Source organism: Staurois parvus, unplaced genomic scaffold (genome assembly GCF_062004578.1).
Source record: "Staurois parvus isolate SC_StPar_1 unplaced genomic scaffold, SC_StPar_1.0 ptg000686l, whole genome shotgun sequence".
In the NCBI taxonomy this organism is placed as follows: Eukaryota; Metazoa; Chordata; class Amphibia; order Anura; family Ranidae; genus Staurois; species Staurois parvus.
The window spans coordinates 2,433,896-2,460,636 of record NW_028318482.1 but is presented as its reverse complement, the minus strand read 5'-3'; the positions used below and the strand labels follow the sequence as shown (position 1 = coordinate 2,460,636).

Here is a 26,741-nt window from a genome sequence, read left to right as displayed (position 1 = left end):
GCCCAGTTCTTTTAAGCCCCTTACCAGTAGTAAGGCTTCAGGATTTTGTTCAGGAGGGTCAGCCATCCCCGATGGGAATTGCCGCTGCCTATTGCCATCTGACTCAGGGTCTCCCGGAAGCTGAGTGTTGTCATCAGGCTCAGGAGGGCTAGGTGTTAGCTTAGAGACATGGCCCTGCGGAGGGGATTGCTGTTGTGCCCGATGTTTAGGTTTGGTACGTGGAGTGCGATGCATTGTTAAGAGAAGTCCAGAGGGTTCCAAATCGCCTTCAATCTATTGGAGTAATACACTAGGGTGTAGAAGCCCAATTGCCGAGGTAAATATTCGGTGGAGCAGCACAGGGAGATCACTTAGTCATCCTCCCCTGACACGTGTAGGTGTGCCCCGATGGGGATGCATTCACATAAGATCCATTATTGTAATACGCCAGTAAATGGAACAATCGCAGCCGAAGCAGACGTGGGCCCCAATACCTTCACAGCCAGTGAAATGTGGGTGGCTATGACAACCAGGCCAGGTGCACAGATATCTGGAAAGCCAGCCAAGAGTTGCCTCAGGTTCCCCTAAATCACTCTTTTGGGAAGGGGGCTGAAAGATGGAGCCTCCCCCCATCCAGGGCCACTTCCCCACTAGAACAGGTCTCCAGGCCTTACAGGGATTTTATAGGGGCTTGGCATGGTCCTCAGCACCGTCAGAAGAGCCAGGGGGACCCACTCAGGCTGTCCTAGCACCTGTCCTGTCCGTGGGGTCCATAGGACAGAGTGGCAGCGTGTCTTCCCAGCCGCGGCGGCGATCTGTTCCGGCCGCGGGATCAGGAAAGATTGCGGCTTCACACGCCTTGGTAGGCCGCAAGCTGTCCGGCGCCCCGGGTTGGTTGGAGGGGGGGCAAAATCACAAAACACCCCTCTTCAGGTATCAGGCGGGGTCCGGGGATCTTTGGATCTGTAGTAGATGGCTGCTATCTCCGGGATGGCAGCGGATAGTAATGCAGGACGCCGGAGCTCAGGAAAAAAGCATATGTACCCGGCGCCATCTTGGACACACCCCTCCGTTCAGTGTATAATTTCAGAATTCATATCTAATCAATCCTCAGATGTGTCTGCATAATAATCTACCCGCGGGTGGAATGTCACGTGTGCAGATGGAAAGTTATGAGCCAGAATATAAGTTATGAGAGATTTTGGCTCTAGTTGAGGTATCCACCCAGACCTCCACGCCCTAAATGGGGTATTGGTCCTTCACTTCAGAGACACCCCCTGTGGGGGAACTACAAAATAGGCTGTCAGGGCTAAGAGAGTTAGTTGAAGACGTCTCCCATTTTAACATCAGTACCACCTGGGGAGACCCGTGCCCTTTCGCTCTGAAACTTGGATCTGCTAACCCAGGACTTTGGCAGGTACCTTAACCCTTTCACCTATCTTTGATATCTCTTTGCTGTGCTGTTGGTCTCTGTATATTTATATATATATATCTTAGTTACATCTTTTTCTGTAAATATTGTTATTGCACCCGTTTGACCTTTTAGTAATAAATCTTTCCTTCTGAAAGTGTTGAACTGTTTCTATAGCGCTTTATTGCAATTTACGAATTCCTGCCTCTAAAGAGAACGCTACTGTGTTCGTTTAACCCTTTGCATAATTGGCCTTATTATGCAGACGATTATCTCAACCATTATAGTGTTTTAGCTGATATCCCCGAGTTTCCTCTTTCTCTGTGTAAGCTGTGTACCGGGGTGGGCTCCCCAGGATACAGTGAAGTCACAAACGAGGAAAGCAACCTCAACACCAGCTTTTGCCACAACAGAATTTTACTTAGATGTGGCAAATAAACACAACCACACATGCTGGAAACATACAATAAACTTACATACACCCAGCCCAAAGGCTGAGACCCTTGTGCTGCACAGCATGGCGCCTTCTGATGGATGAAGGTAGAAAGTGTAGTAATTTACCTACTGGCGGGCACAAATAAGCTGCCACACCTTACCTATTATTACCCTAAAAGAGCAGGAATCAGTGTATGGGTATATGGTATGGGCTAGCCTGCGGTGCAGCACAACAGCTTACAATCCTATCTTACAGACCTGGGTCTGCTTTTCATCCGCTGGTGACTCTGAACAGAACAACCATCTCTCCAACAAGCTTGCGATCTTGCAGTGTATGCTGCGCTGTTCCTCTGCTCTCATCAGCATTACTGGCAGCAATCTTCCTTTCTCTGAACAGGATCAGGGTCTTGGACACAATCAGCTTCACCCAGCTTCAGTTGTGGCCACAGAGGGAAGAGGGATCAGCATGGCAGAGGATAGGGTTAGCATGGTAGAGGATGGGAGGCAGCAGGTCAATTTACATGAATCAGTAGGGCGGAATGCAGGAGTTCAGCAGAACAGAGGATAGGGGTCAGAAGGGTAATGTACAGGAGTCATCAGAGCAGAGGACAGGGCAGCAAAGCAAAGGACAGGGGTGACAGGGCAGAGGACAAGGGTAAACAGGGCAGTGGATGGAAAATCAGCAGGGCAGAGAACATAAAGACTGCAGGGCAGTGTACGTGAGTGGACCGGGGAGCAGCAAGGTAGAGGAAAGGGGTAAGCAGGGTTGAGGATGGAAGGTCAGCAGGGTATAGGACAGAAAGTCAGCAGAGCAGTGTATATTAATCAGTAGGGTAGTATACAGGGGTCAGAAGGCAGAAGATATGGGTCAGCAAGGCAGTGTGCAGGGGTCATCAGGGCAAAGGATGGGGTTAGCGGGGAGTAGGACGGGGGTTAGTACGTTGGAGGACTGGGGTCATCTGAGCAGAGGACCAGAGTCAGAAGCTTATAGGGCAGTGTACAGAGACCATTAGTTTGTAGGGCAGGCAGCAGAGGTCAGCAGTTTGTAGAGCGGGATTAAATGGGTCAGTGAGACAGATTACAGAGATCAACAGTACATAGTGCAGGAGTCAGCAGGGCAGAGTACAGGAATCAGCAGGGCAGTATACTGTATAAGGTTCAGAAGGGCAGTGTACAATGGGTCAGCAGGACAGAGAACAGCGGTCTGCAGGGTAGTGGACTGGGAAACAGCAGGGCAGAAGACCAGTGGTGTATGTAGGTTTTGTGCTACCCTAGGCAGCACAAAAATTGTGTGCCCCCCCATGAGAGAGCAAGAGAGTTCAATGAGTGTGTGTATGTACATACAGGTGAAACTCAAAAAATTAGAATATCATGCAAAAGTTCATTTATTTCAGTAATGCAACTTAAAAGTTGAAACTAATATATGAGATAGACTCATTACATGCAAAGCAAGATAATTCAAGCCGTGATTTGTCATAATTGTGATGATTATGGCTTACAGCTCATGAAAACCCCAAATCCACAATCTCAGAAAATTTGAATATTACATGCAATCAATAAAACAAGGATTGTACATAGAACAATATCGGACCTCTGAAAAGTATAAGCATGCATATGTACTCAGTACTTGATTTGGGCCCCTTTTGCAGCAATTACTGCCTCAATGTGGCGTGGCATGGAAGCTATCAGCCTGTGGCACTGCTGAGGTGTTATGGAAGAGCAGGATGCTTCAATAGCGGCCTTCAGCTCTTCTGCATTGTTCGGTCTCATGTCTCTCATCTTTCTCTTGGCAATGTCCCATAGATATACTATGGGGTTCAGGTCAGGCGAGTTTGCTGGCCAATCAAGCACAGTAATCCCACGGTCATTGAACCAGGTTTTGGTGCTTTTGGCAGTGTGGGCAGGTGCCAAGTCCTGCTGGAAAATGAAGTCAGCATCCCCATAAAGCTCGTCTGCGGAAGGAAGCATGGAGTGCTCCAAAATCTCCTGGTAGACGGCTGCGTTGACCCTGGACTTAATGAAGCACAGTGAACCAACACCAGCACATGACATGGCTCCCCAAATCAACACAGACTGTGGAAACTTCACACTGGACTTCAAGCATCTTGCAGTGTGTGCCTCTCCATTCTTCCTCCATACTCTGGGTACTTGGTTTCCAAATGAGATGCAAAAGTTGCTCTCATCAGAAAAGAGGACTTTGGACCACTGAGCAACAGACCAGGTCTGTTTTTCATTAGCCCAGGTAAGACGCTTCTGATGTGGTTTGTTGTTCAGGAGCAGCTTGACAAGAGGAATACGACATTTGAAGCCCATGTCCAGGATCCGTCTGTGTGTGGTGGCTCTTGATGCACTGACCCCAGCCTCAGTCCACTCCTTGTGAAAGTCCCCAACACTTTTGAATGGCCTTTTCCTGACAATCCAATCCAAGCTGTGGTCATCCCTGCTGCTTGTGCACCTTTTTCTTCCACACTTTTCCCTTCCACATAACTTTCTATTAATGTGCTTTGATACAGCAATTTGGGAACATCCAACTTCTTTTGCAATTACCTTTTGAGGCTTTCCCTCCTTATGGAGGGTGTCAATGATGGTTTTCTGCACAATTGGCAGGTCAGCAGGTCTCTCAGTCTGGTTCAGTAGGAATCACAATCATGGGAAAGACTCATTTAAAGGCTCAGGAACCCTTTGCAGGTGTTATGGCTTAATTAGCTGATTAGAGTGGGACACTTTGAGCCAAGAATATTGCACCTTTTCACAATATTCTAATTTTCTGAGATTGTGGATTTGGGGTTTTCATGAGCTGTAAGCCATAATTATCACAATTATGACAAATCACAGCTTGAAATATCTTGCTCTGCATGTAACGAGTCTATCTCATATATTAGTTTCACCTTTTAAGTTGCATACTGAAATAAATGAACTTTTGCACGATATTCTAATTTTTTGAGTTTCACCTGTATTGTCAGTGCAGGATGACATGGACCCACCTCCTGAGGGGTGACAACACTGCACCTTGCACTCACAGTGTAACGATGCATCATTGAGGACCGTCTATCACTGGATAGAATAAGGACCCTGATTATCATGTGACCATTGTGAAGACATCTGAGAAAGGTAAATATTATTAAAAATATAGCATATCATACATTATTGGGGGGGGCTTTGCCACGGAGGGGGAGCCGAATGGGGGTCAGAGTCCTGAGTTGGGCTTTAACAGTTACATGGCTAAACATAAGTACTAAAATATAACAAAAAACTCTATAGTGCAAATGGAGAAAGAGTGATTAAGTCCCAGGAAAGAAGCCATAGTCTCTGTATGGTAGATCAAGGTGTGTTAATCCACTTTTATAATACTGCAGCTCTTCTAACAGGGTATTGGATGTCTCTGTGCACTAAAACAATAAAAAAACAGAAGGCACCGCCATCTAAGTGTATCAATTTAATTAAAACCAAAGAAAGGAAAGGGTTAAAATACACTCACAAGGAAGAGAGTAAATGGGCATATCATCAGTCCTTATTCGCTGGCAAGCCTCAGTGGACAGCGGGTGGATGAGATGTATCCCTAAAATAGCTCTGCAGGATAGGTGGAATAGAGCTGTACTCTGTCAGAATGCAGATTGTGTCCATATTACAGGCTGTGTCTTCCTCCAGCAGAAAATATAGCCACGTTGGAACGCAAGCCAGCGCTAGGAAGGGAGACTTATTGACCTGAAAGCGTGATGGGTGGTACCTTGTTTCGGAGCCCATACTTGTTCCTTTGTAAAACCATAAGAGGGAAAGGATAGCTATTTATTAGGCACTGAAGGAGGCAGGGGAGGGGAAATGTAGCACACATCAAATACTAGCATATTGGATCTTCTCAATGAATACCCTAACATTAGCAGGGCTCTATGAAGCGATAGAAACCAGTACTATCATTTAGTTCCATTGTTTTGACAATTCTATTATATTCAAGCTATATATAGCCTTTTATAATATATTCACTATTATATATATATATATATAGTAATTTATTTCCCTTCTTAATCTATCCATATACAGAGAACAAATCTTCTCGGAATGCAATTCACATTATGATCTTCATTCTATGGGCTAGAGTTCCCCTTTTAGGTTTTTTGTTTTGTTTTGTTTGTTTTTTTATGAGTTACATAGTATATATTTAATGTAGTTTTGTTTACATTAAGTAAAATTTTCTTTGCAATGCTATTTGCATTATCTATTTTTATTTTATTTTCATTTTTGTTTTAATTTTTGCGGTAGAGTTCCCCTTTTATGTTTTTTTTGGTTTGTTTTTTTGAGATCATGCACATTGTATTCATCTATTCAGTCAGTTCCACCCGAATTTAAGACATATCCACCCATACTTAACTATCATTAGTATTTCATGTGTGCTACATTTCCCCTCCCCTTCCTCCTTCAGTGCCTAATAAATAGCTATCGTTTCCCTCTTATGGTTTGTCAAAGGACTGATTGTGGGATCTGAAACATGTTATTACGCATCACAGCTTAACAGCAACATGGCCCAACGTCACTTCTGATTCCGGTCCTAGCATTGGCTTGCGGTCCAGTGTGGCTATATTTTCTGCTGGAGGAGGACACAGCTTGTAATACGGATGGAAACTGCATTCTGACCAGCTCTATTCCACCTATCCTGTAGACCTGTTTTAAGGATACATCTCAACCATCCATCCATCCATCCACCCACCCACCTGCTGTCCACCAAGGCTTGCCAGCGAATAAGGACTGACGATATGCCCATTTACTGTCATGCTTGTGAGTGTATTTTAACCTTTCCCTTTCCTTGTTTTAATTTAATTCATACACTTATTTGGCAGCGCCTTCTGTTTATTGTTTTACATGGCTAAACATACACGGGAATATGTTTCCCCCCCCCCCCCCCTTTTTTAAATTTTTATTTATCAAAGGAAATTATTTATTGAGCCACTTTCATAATTTACAAAAACTCACAGCACATTACTAACATACAGAGACAACAAATCTGCCATCAGATACAAAATGAACAATTTGACAACCTTACATTTCAGTTGAATGAACAGGCTAGCAGTGCAACTGCAAGGTGAACATAAAGGTCCTTATCCTTTCAAAAGACAATGGTGGCATCATGACGTGTATAGTGAGATCAATTGTTGAACAAGGAAAAAAAAAATTCTAGGAGCGGAAAATCAGCTGGTCACAGCCCTATCACTTGCAATAATTAACAAAAAGTATAACCAAAACAATTATCCACAGCTGGATTAACAATAAATGATATACACTAGTGGGTTTACTTTTCAGCCTGCCGTATCCATAAAGAAGAAAAAATACTAGTAAAAATATAAGCGGAACATCGTGTATGTGTATATATATATATATATATATATATTATTTATTTATTTATTTTTTTTTCGTGAGCCTAGTTACTTTTTCTTTAATAAAAAATCAAATGCCAGCAAACCATTTTCATTCTGATCGTGAGTGGGGAAAGGTTAGAACAGCATTAGATATTTGTTCATGGAACCTTTGGCGAGATTCTCTTCAACTTCCTGTCAGTAAGGAAATCTTATGTTGGCCACAGATGATTCCTCCATCTACACAAATGAGTTGGATGAAGGCATCCCTCCTGCCAAAACATTTTATCCTCACAGTGGGGCTCTCTGCTGTCAGAATACACTGATCAGTGACTACAGCTGCTGATGGCCAATAGTTTTCCAACATTACCATTTGACAGAAGCTGATCTAACAATTGACTTCTGTTTAACAGGGACAGCCACACATGGATTGATATTCAGCTGGTCCCTGCCGAACCGAACACATTTTGATTCATCTATGGACAGCTTTACTGAGGAATTCAGACCAGAATAAAATCCTGACAGATGTTCTAATCCATCGCCAGTCTACTAATGAAAAAAAATGCTGTCTTGGATGGATTCTCCAAATTTTCTGTCCTAATGATGCAACAGGAAGATCTCAAAGGGATCTCCCATACAGGGATACAGACAACCTTAAAGTGGTTCTAAAACCTTAAGGGCTCGTTCACACTTGACTGTTTTACCAACTCTTGCCAAACTCCACTATAACGTTTGGCAAACGTTGGTTCGGCGTTTGCGGAGCGTTTTTTAATGCTTGGCAAACGCCGCATGCGCAGTTCAGCGGCGGTTGCTAGGCATTTGCTGAGCGTTAAAAACATCCCACAAACTCCTATAATGAAGTTTGGATGGTGTTACCGCTCTGCAACCGCACCACAAATGCCGGCCGGGCATTTGCGGAGTGGCACCATAGACTAGAATAGGAGGCTTCAATGCCTCCTGACTCGACAAGAGGCGTCTGTTTTGCCGCGACGCTACCGCTCTCGTTAGAACAGCACCATGTGCTGCAATGGGCAGAATTGTCCAAGGCGTTTGGGAGGCGGTAAAAAAAGCTTCCCAAACGCCTTTCTGCCACTTGAAAACAAGGCTAGTGTGAACGTAGCCTAAGGCTGGCCATACATTATACAATTATCTGCAGATTTTTGGTTTAGATTTACCAAAAACCATATAATAGGAGGACAAACCTAAACAACACTTTCAGTTGTATCCAATTAGGCAGGCCCTTGCACTACATAGTTGAAGGTAAATCTAAAGGAAATTGGGCAGAAAATCTGCAGATAATTGTATAATGTATGGCCAGCCTAAGGTTTGACGAAAAGCGTTCTAACCCTTTCCAACTCTAAAAGGTTTTTTTGTTGAGGTTCTGTTTTAAGAACAAGAGAACACACCTACACTATAAATACTGGCATGCTGTTTCCTTGCATGCCATAGCTGATAAATGGATATTCCTCTGCTGCTTTTGCCTAATAAAAGATCTTTGCTAATTTTTAATTGCATGACTTGTGGTGTTTTGTGTTGGCCATTTGCAACTGAAAACTGGATCGGGACTAAAAATTCCCATATGTTCAGGGCTTATGTGCCTAATTCCACCGTGACCTTGGTCAATATGCATAGATGTGTTTTAACGCTAACATGAGATTTGTTTTGATATGGACCTTATTAAAATTAATAAATAAAAATTATATATATATAATTTTATCTTTTTCTGATTTCTAGCAGAATTAGCCTTCAGTATTCCTGCCAGTATTAGTTTTTAATATTGTTGATGTGGGAAAGATTAAATAGTCATACTTTGCACTCATAGCAAGTAAGATAAGAGTGTGAACAGTCACAGGAGCGATAGTCATACACATATTTGACAGTCGGCTGGCTGTCCTTAGTCCTTTCAGTCACTTTACATGTCAGCATGACCTTTTTGTTGCAGTGCATTAATACATGTGTTAATGTGCATTATGGCACTCATTAATGTGTGTTGGGTTAGGTGGCCTATAATTGTGAAAGGGCTTCCAGTGAATCTTAACAGATTAAAAAAACATCCATGACCCTTAATGTAGCACAGCACATGGTATATGGGTTGTTTCATGTTGTTATGCACCATGTGATGTGCTCTCCTGTACAATGTGTTAAGGTATCAATAAATTGCACTTCAATGCATCACACTTGGAGCAGCTGCTTTGCCATGCATTGTGGTAACACACAAACACATGCACTTTAGCACTCTTTGCCACAATGCAGAAGTGTAAATGGGCCTTAACTCATACAGCTGTGCTGCACACAAGTACAAAAGGTAGTTGCCAGCGAAATATCCTATTGTTGAGCATGGCTATGTGAGTCTAATTTCTCACACAAGCTGCATTTATCAACCTAACCCAAGAAAAAAAAAATACCCAATAGGAGTCTCCATTACTTGTATTCACATTGTTATGGTTGGTTAGTAAAAATATTATCTACAGTACTTTGTAATTTCTTTGTTCCCTCAGTATTTCTCAGCCTGTTGGTTTGGGCTGGGGCATATGGAGAAAGCAGCAAAGGTTCAAACTTTTTGGAAGAATGTCTTCAAGATCCAGAGTATGAAGAAGTGATGAATATTGCCATACACGGGTTGCCTTCTGTCCCAAAGACGTGCCGGAAACACATTGTAATTGTTGGTGCTGGGATGTCTGGATTATCAGCGGCCAAAGCATTACAGGATGCTGGTCACAGAGTAAGTAGAATTTTTGCAGGAAGGTACTCAGACATTGATAGTACTCCTTTCCACCCATTTGCAATATACACTCACTGGCCACTTTGTTAGGTACACCTGTTCAACTTATTATTTACCAATTGCCTGAAATTGGTAATCAGCCAATCACATGGCAGAAACTCAATGCATTTAGGCATGTAGATGTGGTGAAGACTATTTGCTGAAGTTTAAACTGAGTATCAGAATGGGGAAGAGAGGGGATTTAAGTAACTTTGAACATGGCATGGTTATCAGTGCAAGACGGACTGGTCTGAGCATGTTTAAAAAAAAAAAAAAAAAAAAAAAAAAACCCCTGCTGATCTACTGGAATTTTCAAGCACAACAATCTCTAGGGTTTACCGAGAATGGTCTGAAAAAGTGAAAATATTCAGTGTGGACTATGATGCCTTCTTGATGTCTGAGGAGAATGGGAAGACTGGGTTCATGTGGTAGGGTCAAAATCTGGTGTAACATGAAAGCATGGATCCATCCTGCCTTGCATCAACAGTTCAGGTTGGTGGTGTAATAATGTGGGGGATATTTTCTTGGCACAAGCAAGACGTACCTAATAAAGTGGTCGGTGAGTGTATACTGTACCTTGGTAACGTATGATAAGGTTTGGAAATGCTTGATTGTTTGTAAATTTATCAAGCACTGTTAAAGTCTCACCATGAAAGTACAGGCATAACCAAAAACTTTTTTTTTTTTTTTTTCTTTCTCCAATTTTAAATGGAGAAAGGAAAAGTTAAATAGAACTAAACGCTCACATTCCAGCACGTGTCTCAGCGTAGTAAAGTCTACCGCATGAGCTTCATAAACCCTATTCTGCATTACATAACAAACTTAATCTCCGCTAACAGAGGGACATCTGATAAATTACTTTTACTTGGGCTAGGTTCACACTATGTGGGTGCCTAATCGCATGCTTTACCTCACCCGCTTGCTGTTAGCAGGTGCCATAATTTCCTGTTTTACCACCCCTGATCACCCACCTGAGCTAGGTGATGTAGTTGGTCATGGGCTGTTCACATGGCAAAAATTAAATGGCAGGTCACTGTGAATAGGGATTTGCTACAATAGCCTTGCAACTGCGTGCAACACACATGGTTATGGTTTCAGGGTTTAAACAGGTTCCCCTTAACTGCTTGCCAAACACCAGTCACACATCTGAAAGAGCCCTTCTAGCCCTCCTTCCTCCCTCAGAGCCCCCTAGATCCCTTTAGTTCCATGCACTCCATAGGGCCCAACTCTCCTCATCTCCTTCATCCCACTGACATGGGTGCCAATCATTCCTACTTAGACTGACACCAATGATAAAGTGACATTATTTCCTTAAAGTTTTGGCCTTAGATGTACTTTCACAAGAATGTAACTTTAAAGACAGGAAGTTTTATTTATTTATTTTTTTTTTCTTCTAGAACAGAAGGCTAAAAATACATCTATAGAAATATCAAGTCATAAGCCTTATGGCAGAGCAACTAGCTAGCAGATGTCCCTGCTTTGAAGAACCTGTCCCTATTTCTGAACTCTAAATGGATGTATCTCTATGCACAGTTGGCCAGAATATAGTTGGTTTGGGACAATATAGGTGGTTGGCATCAGAAGCCAAACATGAGGTCTGGGTTTTTTGTTTTTTTTTTTTGTTTCCCCCCCCTAAGGTGTATATCTCAACTCCAGGACATACAGTAGTTCGTGATAGTGTAGTACCTGATACATATTTAGTTATGATTGATATTTGTAATGTAACATGAGCTTAAGGTGTCCAGTGCCCAGACCATGGATGTTAAACTACGGTATTTACATTTATTCCATCAAGCAGTAACCAGCTTTAAAGTAGAACTAAATCCATAACGGGATACAAGACAAAATGCCTGTTGTGTGGTGGTGGGTAGAGATGAGCGAAGTATTCAAAAATTCGATTCGACTGATTTGGCGAATTCGTGGACAATATTCGATTCGAGTCGAATATATTCGCTGTGAATTTAACTTAAAAAAGGGTGTTTCTAGGCTTCAGAGAGACTTAATATTAGTGCAGAACACTGTACCTTTAATTTAAATGCCCTTGGAGTCTGCTGGGGAAGAGAAATAATACTGACAGTCAGTATGACATGCAGATGAGTGCCGTCGATCTTAGAATCACCGCACACTTCACTCATTTGGCCAGTCACGGGGCCAAAACCAGTGTTTGGAGCCACAGTGTGGCGGTGGAGGCAGCAGCAATGGGAGGCCATACAGCAACCTATGACAAAATGGAAACCAGCAGGAGTGTGAGGAGACCTCAAAGTGGCACATGGCAGAGTGGGAGCAATGGGAGGCAGTACAGGGACCCATGTCACACTGTGGACCCAGCAGCAGCGTGACCAGGCGGTACGGAGGCCCATGGCAGATTACAGGCCTGGCAGCAGCAATGGGAGGCCCGTAATCTGTCAGCACCCTATGACAAAATGGAACCCACCAGCAGTCTGAGGAGACCTGAAAGTGGCACATGGCAGAGTGTGGCGATGGAGACAGCAGCAATGGGAGGCCGTACAGGGACCCATGACAGACTCTGGACTTGGCAGCAGCATGAGGAGGCGGTATATAGGGGCCCATGGCAGATTAGGGGCCTGGCAGCAGCTATGAGAGGCCCGTAATCTGCCAGCACCCTATGTCAAAAAATTGAACACAACAGCAGTGTGTGAGGAGACCTGAAAGTGGCACATGGCAGAGTGTGGCGATGGAGACAGCAGCAATGGGAGGCCGTACAGGGACCCATGACAGACTCTGGACCTGGCAGCAGCATGAGGAGGCGGTATAGGGGCCCATGGCAGATTAGGGGCCTGGCAGCAGCTATGGGAGGCCCGTAATCTGCCAGCACCCTATGTCAAAAAATTCAACACACCAGCAGTGTGTGAGGAGATCTGAAAGTGGCACATGGCAGAGTGTGGCGATGGAGACAACCCACCGACTGTTTTGCTCGCTGCCAAGCTGCCACCCTCTTCTCCTGATGATGCGGAAGCAATAGCCTGATGACGACGAGGCTGCCAAGTGCAATCAGCCTCATCATCATCAATTAGGGTCTCCGCCTCACTACTAGCCCCCTCGGCTGCGTGTGGGTCAGGAGACAGACCTGTCTCTACACCGGCTACCGAGCCACTCTCCTCGCCACTACTTCTTCGCCTGGCTGCTGAAGAGGCGGATGTCTCCCCCCGTTCCTGACCGCCCTCTGTTAGCTCTTCCTCACTGTACTGGATGACACCGGGAGCACTAGCCTCTGGCTGCGAATAGTGCTGCCTCGACCCCTTCCTCTGCTGCCACGTCTGCTCGCTCCTAAAACATTGCCTCCTCTGCCACTCCTCTGCATGTTGTCTGACATACTCTTTAATTAAACGTTTCTGTGGCCCTAAGTAACAATTCTGTGTCTGTCCCTGAGTAACAATTCTGTGTCTGTCCCTGAGTAACAATTCTGTGCCTGTCCCTGAGTAACAATTCTGTGCCTGTCCCTGAGTAACAATTCTGTGCCTGTCCCTGAGTAACAATTCTGTGTCTGTCCCTGAGTAACAATTCTGTGTCTGTCCCTGAGTAACGGTTCTGTGGCCCTAAGTAACGGTTCTGTGGCCCTAAGTAACGGTTCTGTGGCCCTCAGTAACAATTCTGTGTCTGTCCCTGAGTAACAATTCTGTGTCTGTCCCTGAGTAACAATTCTGTGTCTGTCCCTGAGTAACAATTCTGTGGCCCTAAGTAACGGTTCTGTGTCCCTCAGTAACAATTCTGTGTCTGTCCCTGAGTAAGAATTCTGTGGCCCTAAGTAACGGTTCTGTGTCCCTGAGTAACAATTCTGTGTCCCTGAGTAACAATTCTGTGTCCCTGAGTAACAATTCTGTGGCCCTCAGTAACAATTCTGTGGCCCTCAGTAACAATTCTGTGTCCGAGTAACAATTCTGTGGCCCTAAGTAACAGTTCTGTGGCCCTCAGTAACAATTCTGTGTCTGTCCCTGAGTAACAATTCTGTGGCCCTAACTAACGTTTCTGTGGCCCTAAGTAACAATTCTCTGGCACTCAGTAACAATTCTGTCTGTCCCTGAGTAACAATTCTGTGGCCCTAATAACGTTTCTGTGGCCCTAAGTAACAGTTCTGTGGCCCTCAGTAACAATTCTGTGTCTGTCCCTGAGTAACAATTCTGTGGCCCTAACTAACGTTTCTGTGGCCCTCATTAACAATTCTGTGTCCCTGAGTAACGTTTCTCTGTCCCCAAGTAACGTTCTGTGGCCCTAACTCTGTCCCTAATACAGAGCGGTCTGCCTCTCTTGAATGACTGGAGGCAAATGAAGAATTCTAAAATGGCCGCTATTTATAGCTCGACCATTACACAGTGCTGGCTGGCTGGCTGCTGATTGGCTAATGCGATCACATGTCATTAAGGAATGCATTATGGGTCAGCGCGCCTTGTCTGCGCGCCTTCCCAGACATCCCCGCTCCGTCGCCGCACATGTCCGCCGCCATTTTAGGAAAAATTTCGATTCGAATTTTTCCTAAAATGGCGGCGGACATGTGCGGCGAAAATTTTCCAATATTCGACTCGAATTCCACTTCGCCTACTTCGATTCGCTCATCTCTAGTGGTGGGTGTGTTTTTTTTTTTTTTTTTGTTTTTTTTACACCAGGGTCACCAGAACTGGTGCCCCCATTGGAAGATTTCTCCTCTATTCCTGTTCTGGTGTCAACCCAAAACTTGGGAATTTTCTTTTACTTTTGGTGATAACAGTAAACATGACAAAAAGACAAGGTAAATCTCAATAACAGTAATATAGATGGCAATAAGAACCAGAGAGGTGTTCTAATACATCTCCAATCTATCCAAAACTGTGTTTGTGAACTTTAAAAATTTCTCTACTGTGTCCATAAATACTGAGGTGAATGGGGACTTGTTTAAAAGTGCCTTTACTGCTTGCTTGGAAGATTAAAAATGTTTCTTCTAGTTTTGGATAAAGTAACGCCAGAACCCTTGTCATGTGTTATTGCTGTCTGTGTTCCATGCTGGGGGAATCACTATTGGCTAGACAGAGATGAGAAATCTAAAATTGTAGTTGTTACCATACCAGGAGGTGAGAGGACATCTATCAAAGAGGACACTTGTTCTATCCATCTATCTAAAGAGGGGATTTATCATTTCTTTCTGTCTCTGGGAGAGTAAGAAGGGACAATCTCTGCAACATGGCAATAAAAAAAAAAAAAAACTCAAGTAATTTGACCTTATTCCTTCTCCTTTTTTTTTTTTTTTCTTATATGCACTGAATCCAAAACTAAAAAGGATTCATTAACAAACAATTCTGTTCAGAAATTTCCCTTTTAGTTTTGGATTGCAAGGGATAGGTTTAGAACATCTGTCAGTTTTTATTGTTTGTGTCTCTGTTGGGCACTGGCAGATGAAGTCTCTTCAAAATGGACACAAGTAACAATAAAAACCCAAAATATACTGTTAGGTCCATATATATTTGGACACAGGCACAATGTTTATATTTTTTTTTCAGGTATTTACCAAAACACATTCAGGCTATAGTTATATAATGGATATGGGCTGAGAGTGCACACTCTCAGGTTTAATTTGAGGGGACGTACATCCAAATTGGAGGAAGGGTTTATGAATTACAGCTCATAAAAGTAGCCATCCCCCCTTTCTTTTTTTTTTTTTCCAAGGGACCAAAAGTAATTGGATAATCAAATATAATCATAAATAAAATGTTAATTTTTTTTAATATTTTGTTGAGAATCCTTTAATAGAAATGACTGCCTGAAGTCAGGAACCCATGGAGATTACCAAAGACTGGGTCTCCACCTTTCTGATGCTTTGCCAGGCTCTAACTGCAGCTGTCTTCAGTTGTTAGTTGTTTGTGGGCCTTTCTGCCTTTAGTTTTGCCTTCAGGTGAAATGTATGCTCAATTGGGTTGAGATCAGGTGATTGACTTGGCCATTGCAGAATATTCCACTTTTCCTTCAAAAGCTCCTGGGTTGCTTTTGCAGCGTTTTGGATCATTGTCCATCAGCAATGTGAAGCACCGTCCAATCAACTTTGCTGCATTTTTGGCTGCATCTGGGCTGTCAGTATATCTCTAAAGACTGCAGAATTCATCCAGCTGCTTCTGTCACATCACTAAATACCAATGACCCAGTGCCACTGGAAGCCATGCATGCCCATGCCATCACACTGCCTCCACCATGTTTTATAGATTACGTTGTGTGCTTTGGATCATGAGCTGTTCCAAGCCTTCTCCACACATTTTTCTTCCCGTCATTCTGGTACAGATTCATCTTGGTTTCATCCATCCAAAGAATGCTTTTTCAGAACTGGTCTGGTGTTTTTAGATGTTTTTTGGCAAAGCCTAGCCTGGCTTTTCTATTCAGGCTTATGAAAGGTTTGCACCTTGTGGTGAACCCTCTGTATTTGCTCCCATGAAGTCTTCTTCTCTTGATTGCAGACTTAGTCAATGATACGCCCACCTCCTTGAGTGTCCTTCACTTGTCTGGTAAAGAAAAACCCATTCACAACATCCATAGAGAGGATCCAGCGATCATCCACCATCGTTGTCTTCCGTGGACGTCCATGCCTTTTTTTTATGTTGCTGAGCTCACCAGTGCGTTCTTTCCTCAGAATGTACCAAACTGTTGATTTGGTCACTCCTAATGTTGCTGCTATCTCTCTGATGGATTTTAGTTTTTTGAAGCCTTACAATGGCCTGTTTCACTTGCATGGACAGCTCCTTTGAACGCATGATGTAGGTTCACAGCAATAGATCCCAAATGCAAATACCACACTTAGAATCAACTTCAAACCTTTGACCTGCTTAACTGATGAATAAATAATGGAGTAGCCCACACCTGGCCATGAAACCGCTTTTGATTAAATTGTCCACTCTGTTACTTTTGGTCCCTAGAAAAAGGTGGAAGGCTAATCTTAAGAGCTGTAATTCCTAAGCACTTCCTCCAACTTGGATGTACATACCCTCAAATTAAATATGAGACTGTGCACTTTCAGCCCATATCCATTATATAACTATAGCTTGAATATGTTTTGGTAAATACCTGAGAAACTAAAATTGTGCCTGTGTCCAAATATATATGGACCTAACTGTATTTACTTTCTCACTCTATTCAGAAAGGTTTGGCTGGGAGTTCCAGATTAATTTATGGTCTGGTAACATTGGTGAGTGAATATTTTCCAGTAATGTTTCCACTATCCTTTATACTTCAGGTGACAGTGCTGGAGGCCAGTAACCGTGTAGGGGGTCGTGTACTGACCTATAGAGATCCACAGGGCTGGTATGGAGAACTGGGACCCATGCGTATTCCTCCATCTCATAGGTATCTACATAAAAGGCTTTTATATTGATGAAAAAATATTTCATTTTGCATATAACATTCACCTTCATACCTTCTGATAACTAAAAACTAAAGCTGCTAATTCCTAGAGGGTTCAGATGTTAACACTCACACTGTATAATGCTCCACTCTATCAATAAGTGCAGAAAGTCCAACTCTCTCCCAGAAAGCTTTTATTTCATCTTAGTATGTGAAAGTCATAAAATGTACATTTGTTCATTACAGGCTTATACGGGAATTCATTCGTCAGTTTGGATTGCAGATGAACCCTTTTATCCTATCTAATGGCGATAATGTATACATGTTCAATAATATAAGACATCTACAAAAAGATGTTGCTAAGAAACCAAACCTGTTTGGGTTTACGTTGACCCCTACGGAAGAAGGACTATCCATTGATGATGTATTTTCTGAACTGGCATACCAGGTAATCCCTGCATCTTAGAATATACTATATTCTTCGTACTGAATAGGGGACTGCTGGCCGTATCTAGGGGTGTTGGGGCTCCTGGGGTGAAAACATGATGACAGGAGTACAGTGTAAATTCAGAAGAGGAGAGCAGATGAATCAGATAAGAGTAGATAGCATTGCCAGCTAGTGACAAATGGCTTTCATCGGAGTACAATTGCCAGAAATACCTGCTCTTCACCTGAGTCAATGAATAGATGGACTCGTGGAGAGGGGGAGAGAGAGATCTCTATCTTGTGCTATCTACAATAACTCCTGGATATATAACTCAAAGCATCTAAAGTAGTTATCCCCCTGGATAACCACATATTTCATAAAGAAATACCCACAGTTATAGTACCACTACAGTTCCTACATATACAGTAAAAGCCAATGAAAAATAACAAATGCTCAAAAGTACAACATCTGTGTACAAACAGTGCACAATAACAGTGTATATATGTGTAGAGTACATAACGCTCCTTCATACAGTCCATTTGAAAAAGTGGTGAATGGTCCTTTTTAAAGAATGTTACCTCAGCATTTCATATTCATGATATGTATATGTGGTACTATGTACTTTGGGTAAAATTATCTTTTTTTCTTTTTTTTTTTTTTTTCATTCCTATTTTAAACGGTTGTTTTTTACAAGGTGAGATTTCACATATACTCAATGTTTTCCACCATATAGAATCTACCAAACTGATCCTCTTGACACTCAATACATATATATTGAGTGGATCACTTAGTTGGACACTTTGAGGGAAACAAGTTTTAAAGGACTTTTCTGCACTTTATCAAGTGGATTGTGTAGGGAAGTGTTCTATACATATAATTTAAACTGTGTGCATGGTTTGTTACACATGTTTGCTCTTTTGAGTGTAATTTTTGCACATTTGTGTTTTTTTTTTTTTTTTGTTTTTTTTTTGTTTTTGTTTTTTTATATTTCATTGCGGTTTGATCTTATATATGCATGTAAGGATTGTGATACTATAGTAATAGGTATTTCTGTATATGGCTAACTAGACCAATGAAGAGAGACAGTAGGAGATTTACTAAAACTGGAGCACTCAGAATCTGGTGTGCATGGTAGCCACTTGGCTTCTGACTTCAGCTTGTTCAGTTAACCTTTTGACTATAGAACCTGGAAGCTGATTGGTTTCTATGCAGAGCATGCATTAGATTTTGCATGCTTCCATTTTAGTAAATAACCCCCATAGTGCCAGTAAAAAGCAAGCAGACAAGAGCAGATGGAGTCATGGCTAGGAGCATCAGCATACAAATATAAGCAAACCGGAGGCAAAGCCAACACAGACAGGAAAACAGGATCGGAAGCCCTAAAAATGCTATAACCTGGCCCTTAAGGAAATCTAATTTTCATTGTAACTTCTCACTTTTTTTTCTTTAGTTTGTAAGACGAGTCGTTGGAGAAAACTGCTCTAGAATCTTGGACTTGCTTGACAAAGTGTATTTTCAGGTAAATTTTATTAGGCCAAGACTATATAGCACTGAGAGCACAAAAATCCATGGACTGTACAAAGGGATCTCTCTGGATGTATATTTTACTTTACAAATTTGCTTGCCTGAAATTAGCTGGGGGTAAAATTGGGCAGTTCTCTGCTACACTTACATAAGGGCTGCTTTTAGCTGATGTCCATTATATCTGTTTAAATTCTTAACAGGGCAAGTTCTTTAGAACATGTGTGGGACACCAGTGCTTGTGGACCTGTTAAATGTTTCAATTGTGCTAATTAATGTAAAAAGTTTTTAAATAGCTGCAGCTCGCCCCATGTATCCCTATACATAAACTTTAACGTTTAGTAAGTTCCCATTTTTCCAAAACTCTGATACTGTGTTTTTTTGTTTTTTCCCACTGATATATAGTCTTTCCTGGTGGATGAAGGACATTTGAGTGCTGGTGCTGTTAGAATGCTTGGAACCTTCATGAATACTAATAATCAGCTCTATGTCTCATTTATTGAAGCAATTCTGGATGATTATATTTTTAAATCCCCAAGGTACAGTAAAAAAAAATGGCATGCATGCTGAATCCAAACCCCAGTGAAGTCAACAGGAGCTGAATTTGTGACTTCAAAACAGCCCATTTCCTAGGCTAATGGGCAAAGGGTTGTACAAAATAGCACATATGGGCATGGACACTGTCCTGGAAAACAAGTACAAATGCAAAAAAAAATTAAGCATTAAATTTGTCTGGAAGCACACTTTTTTTTTTTTTTTTTTTTTTTTTTGAGGGGGGGGGGGGAATTTCGTCACAAAAAAAGCACAGTGGCAAAGCACCCCCTGGCATTTTACTCGTGCTTGCCCATAGGTTGGTGGGTGGGGGGGCTTATTGGAATTTAGAAGCCACCTTTTACTAATAAAGGGACACCTAAATACCCCTTCCCGTGTGAAAGTGTAAGAGTACTATGTACCCCCTATCATTCACAAAGAAAATGTGTGATTCCCGCAACCACCTGCAGCCGCATCGTGTCTCTCTTGCGAGCCATTCTGAATGGTACCCCCACACATCTCATTCTGCAGCGTGATCGTGGGTGCGGGAACCGCATGGTCAAAGACTATGCAGTTTCAGTGCAGATGCATTTTGAATGAAACGCAGGCACAGTAGCCCATTCAATTGAATAAACGGCCATGCCAACGCGAATGTGGGGTGCGCGGCCCACTCTAGTGTGAACCGGTTCTAAAAAAGAGCACAAACAGTTTGACTGACTAGTTTGACAAGTCTTCTAATAAAAAAACAAAAACTTGTCCCACAATGTACATCCACAATCAATCATATTATTCAGTGATGTTGATTAGAGATGAGCGAAGTATTCAAAAATTCGATTCGACTGATTCGGCGAATTCGTGGAAAATTTTCGATTCGAGTCGAATATATTCGCTGCGAATTTAACTTATAAAAGGGTGTTTCTAGGCTTCAGAGAGACTTTATATTAGTGCAGAACACTGTACCTTTAATTTAAATGCCCTTGGAGTCTGTTGGGGAAGAGAAATAATACTGACAGTCAGTATGACATGCAGATGAGTGCCGTCGATCTTAGAATCACCGCACACTTCACTCATTTGGGCAGTCACGGGGCCAAAACCAGAGTGTGGAGCCACAGTGTGGCGGTGGAGGCAGCAGCAATGGGAGGCCATACAGCACCCTATGACAAAAATGGAAACCACCAGCAGTGTGAGGAGACCTGAAAGTGGCACATGGCAGAGTGTGGCGATGGAGACAGCAGCAATGGGAGGCCGTACAGGGACCCATGAGAGACTCTGGACCTGGCAGCAGCATGAGGAGGCGGTATAGGGGCCCATGGCAGATTAGGGGCCTGGCAGCAGCTATAGGAGGCCCGTAATCTGCCAGCACCCTATGACAAAAAATGGAACACACCAGCAGTGTGAGGAGACCTGAAAGTGGCACATGGCATGAGACACTGTGGACCTGGCAGCAGCATGAGGAGGCGGTACAGGGGCCCATGGCAGATTAGGGGCCTGGCAGCAGCTATGGGAGGCCCGTAATCTGCCAGCACCCTATGTCAAAAAATTGAACACACCAGCAGTGTGAGGAGACGTGAAAGTGGCACATGGCAGGGGCATGATTCATGGCGGATTTAGTCAGTTGTGTCAGGAACTGGTGGTTTGAAATCCAGACTAATCCACGCCTGATTCATTTTCACAAACGTGAGTCTCTCCACACTTTGGGTGGACAGTCGTGTCCTCCGGAGTTACAATACCTCCTGCCGCACTAAACACGCGCTCCGATGCCACGCTACTGGCCGGGCATGACAGCCTTTCAAGGGCAAATTCAGCTAGTTGGGGCCAAAGGTCAAGTTTCGTTGCCCAGTAGTCAAGGGGATTGTCTACCTCGGTTTGGCAGGGTGCTGTCCAAGTAGGCCCAAGCCTGTTGTTTGAGGTCCTGCTCCAGGTCCACCTGATGCTGCTGCTGCTGCTGCTGCTGCTGCTGCTGCGGCTGGTTAGTAGTTTCCTCACTGCGCTGGTGAAGAAAGCTACTCATCATCGACTGCAGACTGTGGCAGCCGCTGCTGGTGGAGCTGCCACTGCTCCTACCACCCCACCCCTCCCCTGCTGCCATGGCAGCAGAACGCGAGCGCACAGGGCCCACAGTGTCTGAGGATGGACGTTGGCGCAGAAAGGCAGAGACCAACTGACTACATAGGTGGTTTTTATAGTACGTTATTTTGGCCTCCCTCTCAGCAGGTGTGAAAAAGGCCACCATTTTTGAACGGTAGCGAGGGTCCAACAAGGTGGACAGCCAAAAGTCATCCCTCTGTCTGGTTATTATTCGGCTGTCGCTACGCAAGCAACCGAGCATGCTATGGGCCATTTGTGCCATGGAATGCGAGGGACTCCCTGCCTCCATCTCCACAGCATACTGCCACGGTGCGTCTGGGTCCTCTGTCTCCTCCTCCTCCTCTACCAGATGCTCCTGCTCCTCCACTCCTGTCCGCTGAGTGGAAAAACCACCCATTTCACTCAATAATTCCTGAGCACCAATGTCCTCCTCTACCTCCTCCTCTTCTTCCTGTCCTGCCCCCACAGGGGTCATGTGGCGTTGAGATCTGTGCGCCACGTCTACCGCACCCTGACCAGCCATTGTTAACAGCATTTGTTCCAGGATGTGCAACAGAGGAATGACGTTGTTCATCCCATAGTCCTGCCGACTCACGAATAGCGTGGCCTCCTCAAAGGGCCTGAGCAAGCGGCAGGTGTCACGCATGAGCTGCCAATGGCTGACATCGAAGTTACACAGGGGAGTACCTTTATCCGCTTGTAACATCAGGAAATCGGTGATGGCTTTTCGCTGTTCGTAAAGGCGGTCTAACATGTGTAGGGTTGAATTCCACCTTGTTGCAACGTCGCAGATCAGGCGATGCTGTGGAATTCCGTTCTGCCGCTGCAGCTCAAGGAGGGTGTGCTTTGCGGTGTAGGAATGGCTGAAATGCATGCAAAGTTTACGTGACATTTTAAGGATGTCTTGCAGTGGGATGGTGGATTTTAGGAACCGCTTGACAACCAGGTTGAACACGTGAGCCATGCATGGCGCATGGCACAACCTTCCTTGACGCAGAGCAGACACCATGTTCTTTCCGTTGTCGGTCAACATGGTTCCGATTTTCAGTTTGCGCGGAGACAGCCATCTGTCGATTTCTCTGTTCATTACACTGAGAAGTTCCTCCCCTGTGTGACTGCGTTCGCCAAGGCATACCAGGTGCAGCACAGCGTGACACCGTTGCGCCCTGCACATGTGATATGCCGGTCGGGTAATGGGACTTGGCACGGGGGTGGCGGCTGAGGACACGGCGGAAGAAGAGGTGGTAGAGGCGGACATCTTTTGTGGACCAAGGACGTGCAAACGTGGAGGCAAAAGCGGCGTGACCTGTCCAAGTTGCTGGTGCGGCTGTGACGGCACCACGTTCACCCAGTGGGCTGTAAATGACATGTACTGTCCCTGACCGTAGTTACAGCTCCACATGTTGGCGCTGCCGTGCACTTTGGCAGAGACCGACATGCTCAAAGACTGGCCCACTATCTCTTCTACATGTGAATGCAGGGCTGGCACTGCCTTTTTGGCGAAGAAATGACGGCTTGGCACTCTCCGGCGCGGCACAAGCCATCATTTCTCGGAAAGGTGCTGAGTCCACCACTTGGAAAGGGAGGGACTGCAGCACCAGCAACTTGGACAGGAGGACGTTCAGCTTTTGCACCGTCGGGTGGGTGCTCGCAAACTGTTGTCTCTTGGAAACGGATTCCAAGAAAGACTGCTGACGGAATACGTGAAGAGGAGTAGCAGGAGAAGGAGCATCTGAACGAGCGGAAGATGGCAACGAGCGACAACTCCCCTCAGCAGAGGTGTTGGAGCCTTGACTGGCTGATAGAGGGCGATTGACGTCGGGTGACGGAGCAAGTAACGGAGCGGGTGATGGGGCTGGGGCGGGCAGAACCGCCGTATCTTTATCACGGTTTTCCCAGGCCACCAAATGGCGATGCTGCATATGCTGCCGCAACGCTGTAGTCCCAACATGGGCCCCCTGGCCACGCTTGACTTTCTGGCCACATAGTCGACATACGGCTACGTTTACTTCCTCGGGCGGCTTGACAAAAAATTGCCACACCGCCGAGTAGGAAACTTTGCCCCCGATACTCCTCACTGGCTGACTGCTACTTCCTCCGTGCACACCGGCACCACTACTGGCCGTGGTGGTAGGCTGCAGTGGAGCTGGTGCTGTACTCCGTGGCCGTTTGCCTCCACTGACACTGCTGCGACCCTGCTGCCTCCTGGGCAACCCACCGACTGTTTTGCTCGCTGCCAAGCTGCCACCCTCTTCTCCTGATGATGCGGAAGCAATAGCCAAGTGCAATCAGCCTCATCATCATCAATTAGGGTCTCCGCCTCACTACTAGCCCCCTCGGCTGCGTGTGGGTCAGGAGACAGACCTGTCTCTAGACCGGCTACCGAGCCACTCTCCTCGCCACTACTTCTTCGCCTGGCTGCTGAAGAGGCGGATGTCTCCCCCCGTTCCTGACCGCCCTCTGTTAGCTCTTCCTCACTGTACAGTGGGGCTGAGCCCACAGCATGCGATACTACGCTTGGTGAGGGAACACCAAAGGACAGGGGCAGGTAGAGGACACGTGATTTCAGTGGGCTTGCTCCCGGGCCATGCCAACTAACGGTTGTGTCTGACGTACCCACCGACCGTTGGCTGTAGGTGTCAGAGGTGACCTGGGAAGAGGAAGACGACCGAGCCAACCAATCGATGACGGCAGGGTTGTCGGTGGAGACACGACCGCTGGATGACACCGGGAGCACTGGCCTCTGGCTGCGACTAGTGCTGCATCGACCCCTTCCTCTGCTGCCACGTCTGCTCGCTCCTAAAACATTGCCTCCTCTGCCACTCCTCTGCATGTTGTCTGACATACTCTTTAATTAAACGATTCTGTGTCCCTGAGTAACAATTCTGTGTCTGTCCCTCAGTAACAATTCTGTGTCTGTCCCTCAGTAACAATTCTGTGTCTGTCCCTGAGTAACATTTCTGTGGCCCTCAGTAACAATTCTGTGTCCCTGAGTAACAATTCTGTGTCTGTCCCTGAGTAACATTTCTGTGGCCCTCAGTAACAAATCTGTGTCCCTCAGTAACAATTCTGTGTCTGTCCCTGAGTAACAATTCTGTGTCCCTAAGTAACGTTTCTGTGGCCCTAACTCTCTCCCTGAATACAGCCAGGTCTGCCTCTGTTGAATGACTGGAGGCAAATGGAGAATTCTAAAATGGCCGCCATTTATAGCTCGACCATTACACTGTGCTGGCTGGCTGGCTGTTGATTGGCTAATGCGATCACATGTCATGAATGAATGCATTATGGGTCAGCGCGCCTTGTCTGCGCGCCTTCCCAGACATCCCCGCTCCGTCGCCGCACATGTCGCCGCCATTTTAGGAAAAATTTCGATTCGCGCATCTGAAATTTTCCTAATATTCGAAACGAATTCCACTTCGCCTACTTCGATTCGCTCATCTCTAATGTTGATCCATGTCAATTATGATACCTGAAAACTCACCGAAAAAAAAATCCACCTGCTAGGACACATTAAGACTGTTCGCTTGCCTCCCACCAAATGACAAAGTGAGCAGATGACAGCTGTTTTATACAAGGGGTTGGGGGTCTCCTGGATGATGTCATTGACCATATATGGGCACAACCATATTGGCTGATGTCATAGGGGTGAACACAGGGAAGTAATTTATTGTCCATGTACATATAAAAATCTAAACGGCAACAAAGTTCATCTCCATCTGGCAACCTATCTATTTTTTTTTTCCATAGGATGAGCATGATGGTTTTAATATAATTAAAGTGGATGTACTAACTTTTCATTTTAGTTTTGGGCAGGGAAAATGTAAAGCCCCTGTCAATTTGTTGGTGCTGTCTGTGTTCCATACTAGGAATGCTCAGGGTTTTGAGCACAGAAACCTCAGCTGCCCATTGACACATGTGCGTTTAAAGTCCACCCTCTTCTGGCACCAAACATATATGTTATGTGGGTGGCAAGAAGTTAGATGGCTAAATTAATCTACTTTGAAACTTCTAGAAATGAATACAGATCACTATGACCTCATTCTAAAACATTTTCTATTTCTCCAGGTTGGATGAGATCACTGGAGGTTTCGATCAATTGCCCTTGGCTTTAGCCAAACGTTTGGGAAATGTGATCAGATTGAAATCCACCGTAGTTAAAGTGGTGAGGAATGGAAAATCAGTAATTGTCTACTACCGTAAAGATAGATCCACCCCTCCCACCAGCATAATGGCAGACTATGTCATCATAACATCTACTGCAAAGGCAACCAAACGTATTAAGTTCAGTCCTCCTCTGTCCACCGAGAAGAATTTTGCATTAGCTAATGTCTACTATGCAAGTGCCACAAAAATCTTACTTAGCTGCAATGAGAAGTTCTGGGAGAAGGATGGTATAGTTGGTGGGAGAAGTATCACCGATCGCCCATCCCGTTATATCTATTACCCAAGTCACAACTTCACCCAAGGAAGAGGGGTCCTCCTTGCATCATACACTTTATCAGATGAGTCCTCCTTCTTCCTATCCCTCAGTGATGAAGAGTGCTTTGACATTATTATTGAAGACTTGGCTGCCATCCACTTGAGATCAGAGGAGGAGCTCCGACACCTTTGTCCTAAGGCTGTGGTGAAGAAGTGGAGCCTGGATCCATATTCCATGGGTGCATTCGCCAATTTCATCCCGTATCAGTTTAGGGATTTGTTTGAGCACCTGTCTCAACCTGAAGGCAGAATATATTTTGCTGGTGAACACACATCTGCTCCCCATGGTTGGATTGACACGGCTATCAAAAGTGGCCTGAAGGCTGCAAGAGCTGTTCAAAATGACGCCAACACATTTCTCCACAAATAATATAATTGCATACTTGTATGAATACCAATAATTATTAGTTCTGGAAATATGCATTCTATGTCAAGCAGTGTACTCTAAAA

At 44.5% G+C, this 26,741-nt stretch overlaps 1 protein-coding gene across 1 annotated transcript; it reads left to right on the top strand.

The window, feature by feature from the left end:
• Nucleotides 1-675: 675 nt before the first annotated feature.
• LOC149447449 (L-amino-acid oxidase-like) lies at nucleotides 676-26,741 on the top strand. The gene is made up of 7 exons (XM_089652592.1): nucleotides 676-841; nucleotides 9,669-9,892; nucleotides 17,139-17,248; nucleotides 17,492-17,693; nucleotides 19,123-19,191; nucleotides 19,599-19,732; nucleotides 25,878-26,741. Exons 1-7 carry the CDS (start codon nucleotides 676-678, stop codon nucleotides 26,659-26,661), a joined length of 1,689 nt encoding a protein of 562 aa, XP_089508718.1. The 3' UTR covers nucleotides 26,662-26,741.